The 12,839-nt window shown below is 39.6% G+C and overlaps 3 protein-coding genes across 3 annotated transcripts; 2 read left to right on the top strand and 1 right to left on the bottom strand. All coding sequences in view use genetic code 11, as the record gives it.

Moving 5' to 3' along the window:
- Positions 1 to 1,575: 1,575 nt before the first annotated feature.
- EGR_02104 (Eukaryotic translation initiation factor 3 subunit J) lies at positions 1,576 to 2,536 on the bottom strand (the record flags this gene model as incomplete). The annotated part of the gene is made up of 6 exons (XM_024491353.1): positions 1,576 to 1,683; positions 1,855 to 1,928; positions 1,962 to 2,019; positions 2,049 to 2,390; positions 2,423 to 2,481; positions 2,524 to 2,536. 6 exons carry the CDS (start codon positions 2,534 to 2,536, stop codon positions 1,576 to 1,578), a joined length of 654 nt encoding a protein of 217 aa, XP_024354206.1.
- A 1,191-nt stretch (positions 2,537 to 3,727) lies between these two features.
- On the top strand, positions 3,728 to 9,457 carry EGR_02103 (Abhydrolase domain-containing protein; the record flags this gene model as incomplete). Its single annotated transcript, XM_024491352.1, has 6 exons — positions 3,728 to 3,817; positions 4,053 to 4,217; positions 4,461 to 4,694; positions 5,493 to 5,587; positions 8,474 to 8,672; positions 8,963 to 9,457. 6 exons carry the CDS (start codon positions 3,728 to 3,730, stop codon positions 9,455 to 9,457), a joined length of 1,278 nt encoding a protein of 425 aa, XP_024354205.1.
- Positions 9,458 to 11,252: 1,795 nt separating this feature from the next.
- Positions 11,253 to 12,625, top strand: EGR_02102 (hypothetical protein; the record flags this gene model as incomplete). The annotated part of the gene is made up of 2 exons (XM_024491351.1): positions 11,253 to 11,351; positions 12,356 to 12,625. 2 exons carry the CDS (start codon positions 11,253 to 11,255, stop codon positions 12,623 to 12,625), a joined length of 369 nt encoding a protein of 122 aa, XP_024354204.1.
- Between the last annotated feature and the right edge of the window lie 214 nt (positions 12,626 to 12,839).

The raw sequence follows: 12,839 nt of genomic DNA, 5'->3' as shown, positions 1-12,839 counted from the left end.
CATTTTTTTCTCATTGCCTTGAAATATTTAACAAATAAATCAACTAGGCTTATTTGTGATCAAGACCACTTCTGGTTTTTAATTCATTGGCTACCTCCAGCGATAGTATTTTGGCTTCACAGGTTTTCTTAAATGCATGTCGATTTAGTATGCAAATATTTCATAAGTACATTTCCAAAGACATTTTTAAGCATGCAATTTCGCGATCAAACTTATCCCGCATGTACCAGCATTATCTGACCAGATGACCTGCTGAAGTACCTCACCTCCCCTCCCAAGGCTGTTGATTCAATTCCGCAATTGTCGATAAACACGTGGATTGAGCACAAGGGCGAACACTGCATCGGTGGCAAATGGAATACTTTTTCTGACTGTGAACGTGATATTTGGCAAGTGATAAGTCACTCGTGTTAGATGCTTTACTAGGTTAAATTTTCTTCGCGTGTTAAGCGATGCAAACTTGCAAAAGTATGTTGGATATTTCCACTTTAGTTCGCTTTTAGCAATGCCGCTCCGATCCCACCGTTTTTTTTCCTAACGTTGGGGGCAAAATTGACAGCGTCCATCCGCCTTCTACTAATTCGTGATTAGGTGAATTGGAGTTATGGACTGCCTAATCTGGTTGCTTGGAGTCCCTTAATCCCGCATCTCTTTTGCAACATGTTGAACACGTTTTAAAACGCTGCTATAATTTCTCAGCAAAAACGGTACTAAATAAGGGTGAGAACTGAGAACTTTCCGCCAGTTCTAAAATTGGACTTGTTATACTAGTAATCTCGCCAAAAGCGTTAGTGAGACTATATTAGGTAATCATGTGATTCGTGGGATTTCTCTTTGGTAAACACGCTTAAAGAATTTGAAGATTTCTATTATAATCCCAAAGTTTGTAGTCATCGCACATCCCACTGTCGTAAGGGGAACTCGGTGAAGATTTCAGGTAAATCGGAAGCTATTTCGCTTGCATACTTCGTGGCCCATCATCGCTTATTATGAACAGGACAAATCGTGTGGTTATCATTCGCACCAATCCCGTATCAATTAGGAGCTGTCAAACAATTAAGCATGGAGCCGCAAACTAGCGGTAGCCATATGCACCAACGGAAGTCTAGAAGGAACTGGCCAAAAAGCATAACCCCACCCCATGCACACTTATCCTTTTCTTACTCTCCCGTAAGAGCAAACACGTGAGGGCAGCCACGCCATTCGGCTGTGAGGAGTTACACCATAATCACCATGACAATGCCTTAAACTTCAGCTTATTGCGGTAAAAGGTCCTGAAAATCAGCTCCCACCCCAACAAAACGTTTGGTTGGACAACTTCCTTTAGGTATACTTATGGATCACAAATTTACAACTATTCAATACATAATGAAAATCAAATCTCATATTTTAGCGTTTCGTTGTAACCGTTGTCAACATAATCAATAATACAAAGTTCTTCCAGTTAACAAATGTATTTGAGAAATCTGGACTCCCTTGCGCATTTCAACTGAAGGGAATTTGGGAATGGAAGTAAAGACAAAAAAGTGGTAGATTTCTTTTATCTTCCTATACATGGACTAACCGGAGCACCAATTATAGAAAGTCGTCATAGTCATCATCGTTTCCATCGTCATAATCGTAGTCATTCATACTCCGTTCCACAACAAGCTTTGTCCTCACCCCCTTCTTTTTAGTTTTGCTCTATAAGTAAAAATATGAAGAATACGGGCTTGTTATCAAATAAAAAATGTTGGGGTTGGAGAAACCGACATTACGCTATAATATGAGCTGAAAGGCATGGTACACACCGCATTTGGCCCATAAGATTGGTTCGCTTCATTAAGATGACTAAGACCCAGTCGTGTTACTCACCTTGTTAAGCTTCTGCTTTTCGGTCACCAAAGCATTAATTGATAAGGATAGTTCCTTCAAGTTGTCCAGGTCCACTACAAATAGAACTCAATAGAGTATGGAATTACTTTGAAGCGAAATTTGCCGAATAAAACCTTCAGCAAAGTTGGAGTAGTGAGGAGAAGTCTTAAAATTAGGTCTCCAAAAAGAACTACCTCGAGCCTTTTAAACTTCTCCACCAGTTTGCCTGACAAATCAATGAAGTCCTGTTTGGTTGAGACCTTACTAAAATCTAGCTCAGCCGCCTGCCCCGCCGCAGCGTCTGAAACACCAAAGGAATCCATTATAAGATTACACTCCTGTTGTTTGCTTAGTTCCTCACGTTCCAATTCACTAAGCTGTTTGGCCTCATCGTCCCTCTGTTTCTTCTGTAACTCCGCAATCATTTTATTCTTCTTCTCAGTCTTTGCCGCAATTTTTGCCTTCACAGACATTTTAGGTGGAGCAGATAACTCAGGCTTTGCACCTTTAGGCTTTTCGTCCGCATCCCACGCATCCTAAACATGATAACATCAAATAATATACATACTGGGACCTCTTCTTCATCATCCCATGTATTGGCAATGTTTTTTGGCTTGTCATCAGCATCTATAATGTTGCGTCGCAATCACAAGAAAAAATTAACTCAACCCCAATCACTCATATTGACATCGACTAGGAGACGCCGAAAAAGTCGGGTGAGCCGCAATCGCTACGCGGCGTTAAAGCTCGTTCAAATGATACAACAGTTTTAAACAATGTTTCCATTATACAGTATTCATTGTGTTCATTTATATAGGCATCTAACCATCTAGTGTGCTAAGAAAAAAGGGAGTTCTAAGTAAGCTGTGTATGAAAACATTTGCATCAAGGGACCTCTGTGGATTGATGCAACGAAATTGCTACTTAAAAGTCACTTTCCATCTTAATGTTTTAACATTGCATCTTAAGAGCATGTGCTCCATTTTAAGTAAGCAAGTTCTGCTCAAACTGCTAATGGAATTAATGTCGACTATTTGTAGCGTAATACGATAGTGGTTTATCCCTCGGTTCTGGTGAGGTGCCACTTTTGTATCTCGAATTAGCCCCCTTGTACCTCGCTGGGTGGGCTGGCCTTTTGGGCCATGCCAATAGCCCAGACACCTTCTCCGTGCTGAATGTATATATTCTGCCCGAGTATTGTCTTCTTTCGTCTTAAGGGAGTCCCGGGATGCTACAGTAGTTCCTTTATAGAACTAGGACAAGTAATAATCTGTAAAGCAATCTTAAAAAAAATATACATAGTCAAAGTCCATGTGGAGAAAATGCACATTTGTGGCAGACTATCACATCATTCTACCCTGTCCCTAGATTATTATTGTCTTTGAAGTCTTGACTCACTACATGCCATCGTTTTTGAACTTGATCCACACTTGCAGCTTTAAGTGGCAATTGTACATTATTTATTGATGTGAGGTCAATCTGGCATGTTATTTCCTGACTATTAATGGAAATGTCTATTCAAAAATAATTTATTTTACCTCCATTAACCTAGTGCTCTGTTTTAAGAAGCACTCAACTTATTTTGTTTGTTGATTTTGTTTTTATGACATATTATTTTCAAAGATATTTTACAAACCGTGTCTGCCTCCTAATTGGCTAAATTTCACGAGGCCTGTTCCAATCAGGATTGAATTGTGTTGTGTTCTTCTATGTAGCCATAATATTTGTCTGCCCTAGGTCTTTGTATGTTAAGGGTAGATTACCCGTAATGAGCAGTTTATTTGGAGAAATCTGTCATATTTTCTGCTGTCCGCCGAGACCATCCCATATTGTTGCGAAATTTGCATTTTTACCTCCTATCCCAACTTACACGATGGTTCAATCGTCTGGTGGAAGCGAGTGGCAAATAATTTTCAAACCACAAGTGGGCCCTATTAGTGATTACGCTAAGTCACGAATGGAGGTACTTCTGAACTTGATGATGTTTTAGTACTATTTTGTGCTACCGTTTTGTGTCGTTCGCTTCAAGTCTCACCCTTCATTTGTGAAGGCTTTGCCGTTTAATTAAAACTGTCTTTTATTTGATGAGTATAGTGGAAGGCTCTTAATTTAAGTGGTTTCTATCTATGGGCGTAGGTGTTTTAAGTCATGTGGTATTTGGTGACAATTTTGGGGCTCTCTTAGTCTTATTTTTGTAGGTGTTTTACACGATGACAAAGCGCAAATCGAGAATAGCTTGTCTTTATATTCATTATGACCCAACTGGGTCTCGCCACACTTTTTCAACATCCGCGAATGGTGGTGATCCAGAAAGTCGTATTACCATACTCTTTAGCCATGGAAACGCTGTTGATATAGGTCAAGTAAGTCATACATGTTCATTTTTTATATTTATATCACTAACTTCAGCTTCGCGGTGTTATTTCTTAGCATGTTAAATGTCTTTGCCCTTTTAATAGCTGATAATCTGGGGCCAGCACTTATTTGTTTATTTTTATGGAAATCTAAACAAAGCATAAATTGACCCCCCATGTCACCTCACTGTGACCACTAGGGAGCATGTTTCTTTGCTTTTGTGCTTTGCTTAATAACTTTTACCTTTTCAGATGGCTGGTTTTTTGTTTTCATTGTCTCAACGATTCGGAGTGAATGTCCTGGTATATGACTATTCAGGTTATGGGGCAAGTACGGGACAAACTCTTGAGGCTAACCTCTATGCCGATGGCGAGGCAGCTTTAGTAGAGCTGAGGGAACGTTACCTATGCCCTTTAAATCGCATTGTCCTCTATGGTCAGAGCATTGGAACTGCACCTACCGTTGAGTTGGCTACCCACTATGCGGTATGTTCCGTTTAGTAGTCTATTTGTATTTTCAGTTCCATTTGCCTTAATTTTTTTCTAAATATTCGACTAATGAATGTAATATTTGCAATCTCGCTTTCGCTCCTGTAGCAGGTAACAGAAACATCTTGAAAGTGATCATAATTTGTACTGTTTTTTATCTTTATGAAATTTCAAATTTACTCAGCTTGTGCATTACTTAGTCACAAATTTGAACCTTCGAGGAAATTGTAGAAATCAGGCGTTCAAGTTTATTTGCTTAGAATCGGTATTCATCATTAGTTCCTTGGCTAGGTAATTCGTCCGAGATCCAAATTTCAATTATTTGGTATTACTTATTGGATTTTGCTCGAAGTCCCATTGTTTGGTAGCTTTCCTTCAGCGTTTATGTTCTTTCAATCAAGAAAACCTATTTTAGTCCGAAGCGCTGCTCCGATAAGTTGATTTAAAATGTGGTTCGTGACATGACAGTATCATCTAGTCAAGTTTACTTTCTGTCTATTAATTGTATGCTTCTCAAGTTAAGTATAAGTTATCCACAACCGCGGTGTCTTATTTGGTCTTAGATCTTTGTTTTGATGCATCTAAGGCCATGAACATAGGCATCAGATTAAGGCTTTAAATGTGTTACTTTCTTCGGTTGTCCAAATGGAATATCGTGCCATTTATATTCAGATGCACGTATATGATTAGCTACGTTTTGTAGGTCTAACCCTCTGTATGATGTAGCAATTTCGTCAAATTCACAAATTCACTAGGTTTCAATTGGAGGATGCTGTTCTTAAAATATTATTATAGGTTGCTGGCGTTGTCTTGCATTCGGCCTTGATGTCTGGACTCCGAGTCGTTTGTCCCGGAACCACCCGTCGGTTTTGTTTTGACCCATTTAACAGGTATGTTCCATTTTTTGACGCATTTTTTATATCAGTTTTGCCTTTAGAATTCCTTTCTACTACTCACCTTTGAATGTTCTGGGTCAATGAACTCGGTGATAAGCTATGCTTTCCAAAGAGCTTTGGCATAATTTTTCAAAACCAAGCTACTTTGCTTCTGCGCACTGAATTTAGCCTCACATGATGCATCAAGCAATTGCTGATTCACGCGTTTTAAGCATCCTGACGAACGATTTTTATTCTACTTTAAAACCCGAGAATTTACGCCACTTCAGGCAGGCTCTCTTGCTTTGCTATTGTGCAGGCTAACATTATTTTAATGCTCACGCCTAATAAGATTGCGATTCCAAGTATCGGTAGATGAATTTTTCTCAGTACATTCATCTTTTTACATATTGAAGGATGCTAAGTTGAATGACTAATATTTAATGTGGTACGATTAAACTTGTCGCATTCTAAACGGTCCTTCCATTTGTAGTGCTTTGATTTGTATTCCTCCGATCAATAGTACTGTAAAATCTGCTTTCGTGTCGGATGGATTTGTCCTAATTAAGATTTAAAAAATACTTTGTTCTAATTCCTTCGGAAAATATATACATAGCTTATATACTACTTCAATACGAATTTACTTGTATTCTTCCTTGATAAAAGGGTAATATTTACACTTGTTAGTGCTTCCACACATGTAGTCTCGAATACATCAAAATTTTGAAACATTTGTTCTTTTGTTTGATATAGTATCACGTTATCTATTTAATTGTTTTTTGTTAAGCTAAATCAGAAATAGTATCGTTAAAACTTTTGGTAACTTGTATTTCCGCCAACGTGATAAAATGCACTAAGAACTCACTTCACGTGGCGTTTAAAGTGTGAACAATTCAGGATTTAGGCTTAGGGTAATATCTGCTAATTTATTATTTTAGCTCATCTAAGTTCGAAAGGCTTTAGATTTACGTGTCATAGGACCAGTTCCAAATAAAAGTTGAGTTTTTGAAGCTCTGAAATCGCTCCTGTTTCAAATCACTTAGGCATTTTTGCACAAAGTGCTGCCATTAAGGAGAATATTTATTGTCGAGCAAGAGGGTGTGCTTTGATTCGCGTTCGTACGAAGATTTATGGAGGCTTATATAGAGTGTACTATTGCTAAAACTATCTGGTGTAGATTTATTGGAAGTCTTAAATTGGATAAATGACTATTGGTCCTGTACTAATTCAAAATTATGCTAGATGAAACAAAGTATTTGAACTCGGACAGTTTTGAGGACCTATTCGCATTGAGGAAAGTGAGCTTTAGCAAAAGGTGTATATGCAGACCTCTTCGAATTTTTGCAGTTCTTTGCCAGTGGTTGCTTTTCTAAATATTTTATTAGGCATCGATTGCATACCTCTAACTTGATACTTGTTTGGCTAGGCGGTGAACTCTCATAGATAAACTAATCAGGATATGTGCCCAAGATGGGGTGCATTTTTTTCCCAACTTAGCAGTACTGAGTGAGATTAGCGGTCAACAGTGTGGAGGCTAAGTAGCAATGTTATCGTGGGGTTTGTTTTAACGCCTTATTGAGAAGTAGTTTTTGAACTCTGTAAAGGGTGGTCTTTTGGACGCGGTTGGTTACAGGCAGACAACTTCCAAGTCTGACTCGCGCCTGCGTCCTGTGGGGTGTTGGTCTACGGCGTTGCCTCTCAGCAACGTTGATTGATTGTGGTCATTTGCTCGCACACAAAGTCCCCTTCCTCGGTGTATCGTTTAACTGATCGCCATAGATAGTACTAGTGAGTCACTGGACACTTGAGTGGGTAATATCGGTTATCTGAGAATATTCGATCTGGGAACGTGTACTGGACATTTGTTGTAGTCTGCAAGGTCTCAGTTCCATCTCTCATACACGTAAGCAGTACTGGGTGTGTCAATATGGACCAATTACACTGCAAAAGTAGGCAAGTGGGATGCAAGCGCCTACAGGACTTCAATATCCGATGCCAGTGTAGTCCGCGTAATGCAACTCATCCGACTAGTTTATTCATAGTACGAAGTCATTGCAAGTGATTTTGTCTTGATGGACTTATTGAGGTCGTTCATGCCAGCCCTAGTTTGACTCTCCTACGCAGCCATTTGCAGAGACTAAATTCACCACCTAGGATTTTATTTCCAAACCATAGTGCCAATATTTTGCAAGTTAATTAGGTGTATCTTACTCATACCTCCATACTGACTGCGCCATACTGATTAGATGAGGTAGCCCATGCGAAAGTAACAAGTTTTGCATGTCCTACTTATGATATCGTAAGCACCGCTTTGGCGACAACTCTGAAAATGGTCTGTCCATGATCTTTACTTGAAATAGTATTGTTCTTCATCCCCAATAAAGGAAATGTTGCTGATATTATTACATTTTAATTGCATCAGCTAGCACTCATTCAAGAGGTGAAGAAAGGTTATTGACCTGACGTATCTTTATTCATACCTTGAAATTGGTTCAAGTAGTTTAAAGGTTTTTGTCTGCCTAAATTTCAAATGTTGGAATCATTAGTTTAATATCAAAACGTAAACGAAGTCTTGTCGTGTTGCCGAAACATCCATTTTACTCCCCCTAGTGGAATGTGGTGTAATATCCTACGTTATGGCTTTATCTGCTATGGTGTTTTTTTAGTAAATGATTTTCCGTGGGAACATTTTTGCCATAGGCAGATTGGCAACCCATTAATGTTTGCTGTGCCAACACTTGGTAAAAGTCGTGGCGACTTCGATTGACATGGTTTGAACACGCTATCATCCTCCTATGTGGTTTCTTTTTCGGTATGGCGACCATTCCTCCGCTCTGACACATTAGTTACCATACCGCGATTATGACATATGCTCCACTGCCCATGTATTATTTTTTTTAGCATAGATAAAGTTGAGCATATTCAATCGCCAACCCTTGTAATTCACGGAACAGATGATCACGTGATTGGTCTGCACCATGGAAAGGAGTTGTATGCACGTCTACCGAATCCTCTTGAGCCCCTCTGGGTTGATGGGGCTGATCACAATAATATTGAGCTCTTCCATGAATACACCATTCGCCTCGAAAAGTTCTTCCAGGTAACTTTTACTAAAGCTGTTTCTTTCTTATGAATTTGGTGTCTGATGAGTCGAATGCTTTACCTACCTTTTCACGGTCTGATTTCTATGCTTCACTTATTCCCGTTTCCTCGTGTGTTTGGGTTCAGCAGCTGAATGCATGCTTTTAGTGCTAATACTTGTCACAGCTGTGCGTATTCGATACACGAAGATCCCTCGCCTGGAGAGCTTAAATTTATGTTTAATCAATGACGGTATCAAACCATGCCACTCGGATTTCATTTGTTGAAGTTAATTTCTCCCAAAAATAGGTGGATATGCGTCAGGCAGTGAAACGATCGCCAGATGTTCCTGTGAAAGAACATTCCTTACTAAATATGACTGTGAATGATCAAAATCGGTCAACCGCTTTTGATCGGAATGCTTTAAAGTTGGTTGATGAACGTCGACAACGCCATTCATGGAACTCCACTGTGCCATTATCCCCTCTTAACGTCTCTCTCAAAACGACACCCTTTGTCACTACTTCCAAGAGCCCTACTGCTGCTTCTCTCGCTGAATCCCAAGTTTCCCCATCTGTGGTGAAGTCGCCTCGCGCAAGTTACGGAAATCATATAAAGGTGTTTGGTGTTGATGCTGCTACTACTGGTTCCTCGATTTCTCTGCCCTTGGACACAAACAGTGAATCGGCCAGAGACCCATTGGATCATGAGAAAACATCAGGGAAAGACCGATCCACTTCCGAGTGGGTATTTCAGTCAGCAGAGAAGCAAAAATCTCCTTTGAACCAGAATCAAGATCTCTAAGATTAGTTTCATGTCACTTGGGTTTTCCAGATCTCTTGTTCTATGAATCGTAAGTTCTTTAATCATTTTTATGCGTTTTGAACTGTCAATGATATTTTCAACCTCTGGTGACCTTTTTGCCATTTAAGGCAAATTGTTGAATAAAATCACACTTTTTATTCCGGATTCACTGTCCTCCACTAATGTGCGAATGACCGAAAATCGTTTATTTAAGAAATTGCGTTCGAATTCGAGGTTTATCCAAAGATAATTCAGTATAGGTAATGTGCATATGTTGGCCTCAGAACTGCACTTAAGCGTTTAATATTTATCAGCAGTAATTATTGGTGATCATGTATGATTTCAACCAAAGTATTTTTCCTATTTCAGATTTCGAGAAAGCATTTTCCGCAATATTACAAGTGTTTATTTTGTTCCTTTTAGCTTTGTGTCGAAGGATTTGCGAAAAGGACCAATTCGGCTTGACTCCAAAATATCATTTAAAGAATATTATGAGGATAAAAGAGTACATTGCTTCTCATTACTTGTACACTTGTATTATTCACATCTGTCCTTGAATGTTTCGTTTCTGTTCAGTTTTTACCTTCTCTTCCGTTGGCTCATTTCCCAAAGTTGGGAAGTTTTTTGGTGCTCTTTGGTTCTTGTTTCTTATCACCTGGGTTAGTCGGGTTTCTGTTTTGGCTTCTGGTTTGTCAGGGCTGAGGCTTAATAGGTTTTTTTCGTTATGGAGTGGTTGGGGGTTTTGATTTTTGGCCGTAGGCTTTGTTCATTGCCAGGGTCGTACCTGGATTTCATGTGGCGCGTGAGATACCATTTTAGGGAGTGGCTCTTAGAAGTGATGTTCTCTGGGACATTACTGCGACGTGGATGGGTTCTGCTGCTTGTTATGGCGGGATGGCGATCCGATCTCATTTTAAACGCATGTGATGAGGTGCTTATTATGCGGCCTAGAAAGCAAGGCGGTGCATCATCATTGGTAATCACTAAAGATTTCAGATCCGATCTTTGAACCAGGGGAGATTAGCTACTCAGGTCGAGTAGTGGTTCACGGACTATAGGAGACGTATTAACACGGGCCTCTCCGATCGCGATGGCAAAGAAGAATGATGGCAGTTCACGGTTATGCATCGACTATGGGAAGTTCAACGCTGTAATGATGATGGATGCGTTCCCTTTACCCCACATTAATGACTCGACGCCTTACATGGGTCGCAGTAGTTCTCCACCCTAGGCTTGAAGTCGGGATATCAACAAGTGGAAGTGGCAGAAGTAGACTGAGAAGAGGCAGCTTTCACACTGCCAAACGGGCTTTATCAATTCTTAACGATGCCCTTTGGACTTTGCAACGCAGTGGTCACTCTTCAAGGCCTTATGCAAACAGCTCTGATCGGCCTGTTCCCAAAGCATCGCATAATCTATCTCGACGACATTCTTGATTTTGGTGGAGATATTCGGGGGTTAACCTTGAACCCGAAGAAATGGACCGATACCGTAAGCATGAAGGTCAATTATGAGGCGTAAGTGAATGATCTCAAGGGAACCTCCCCGATTTCGGCATTTCAATGGGCAATTAGAACCCGGTAACGATAAGGTGACTGACAATGTGTTACCATTTTCTTTGTAACAAGTGGTTTCATACCTCTTGTGGTCTCGTAAAAACGGTTTTGGCATGAAGTTACTGTTCATGACGCTCTCTAAATTCCAACGTCAACAGTTCAATGTAATACACTTTCTGCAGATTAAATAAAATGATGCGCATCGAACTCAACTATATCCGAAGCTAATACATGAGGAAATGTTTGCTATTAGTTATTTCGTCCAGCTGTTAGTACAGTTTGAAGTAACTGGTCTGTTTGTTTTGTTTAGTACAGAACTTCTAAAAATTGGCTTCAAAGTTACGCAAAGCTAATTTGGTAAAACGACTCATGCGCAAATTGCGGGAATGCAGGCAAAGAGGCTAATGAATTGGTAAGATCGTTACTTTATTAGGTTTTTGAGATTTTGTTTGTGTTTAAGTATATTTTTGTGGCTAATTACGGCTGTACTTTGGAACGTTAAGCACTTCTTACGATAGCTGAAGAAATCACGGAACAAAAGCCATACTCGAAGCAGAAGTGTGGATGCGGTGCTGAGTTAAAAAATTGTCTGAAAGAACTAGCAGAGAATGGAACATTCTTTTCCTAATTTTTAGAAGGGAAAATAGTATTATTGGTGAAATTGTTAATCAAATGCATGAAGAGAACCAGCAGTAGAAAAATTTCTGCTTTGTGGGCACAAAGATACATCACGGTATGGTTAGATTCTCTGGCTACTAGAAGATAAACTATTTTAAATAAAACTTCTCAACCTAAATGTCTTACTAGTTGGTGTTTTAGGTCGACAGAACTGCGTCTGAAAAGGCACAGAGCTCACGTAACCGGAGTGGACGACTTTGAGGAGCATCAAATGCGTTGGAGCTCAGTAATTGGGAAGCGCAGTGCAGGAAAGTGGGGTAAATGCCTCAGTGAAGAACATAAGAGAACGGTAAGGTCAGTTGCAGGCAGCTCAAGTGCCCAATACAAAATTTTCCATTTTCTTCTTAGCATAGCTGTTCTTAAGGTAGTCCTAAAGTATGCGCCAATTTTCACTCCTATTGCTATCCAAAGACGAATTAGCATTAGTATTGCTATGAGTTTACACATCAATATTACACAGATTGCGTAAAAGTCGCCTAGTTTGGTCTCTGTTTGCTACGCTGGCTCCTGTATCTGATTTCGGAGGGTCTGTGAAGTATGCCGGCCAAGGAGTTGCCAACATGATCATTAACGGCTCCTACTTTGATCAGATCACAAGTCATGCGTTAAATTGAGCAAAATTAATAATTCTTTAGTTGTATTTTTGTCTTTTGTTGGTCAATAGCTTAAACGAAACCTCTGTCATAGTGATCATCCTGGCCATACATGTTCGATATTTCTCGGTTATCTTAGAAATAAATTTAATTTGTACACCATATTTATAGTACCCAGTCATGAAAATAATGATATAACAACCATACAACTACTTGAACAAGGTGTGAAATCAGGCACTGTTTGTAAAACCACACGCTCTGTCGAAGAATACGTATTATTCATAAATCCAAAATTGTTCGACGTTGTTTGCGTGCAACCTCCATTTGCAAAATGGCCATAATGCCTAACCGTAACAGCAGAATTAACTAGCTATCTTGACACTCTTCAAACTCGGAACGCCATAAGTTACTTTATTTGCAATATTCACTACTGCGCTTAGATTAGATTACTGAAGCGTTTTAATTATTAAACAAATTACCGAACCTCAGTAGGTGTTCAGAGAACGGGAGAGCTACGCACTTTGTTCTCACCCGGGTCCAGAATTCACTTTTGCT

The sequence above is a fragment of the Echinococcus granulosus genome (assembly GCF_000524195.1).
Source record: "Echinococcus granulosus chromosome Unknown EG_S00009, whole genome shotgun sequence".
NCBI lineage: Eukaryota > Metazoa > Platyhelminthes > Cestoda > Cyclophyllidea > Taeniidae > Echinococcus > Echinococcus granulosus.
Note: the sequence above shows the minus strand (reverse complement) of the source record. Positions and strands in the feature narration are given on the sequence as shown.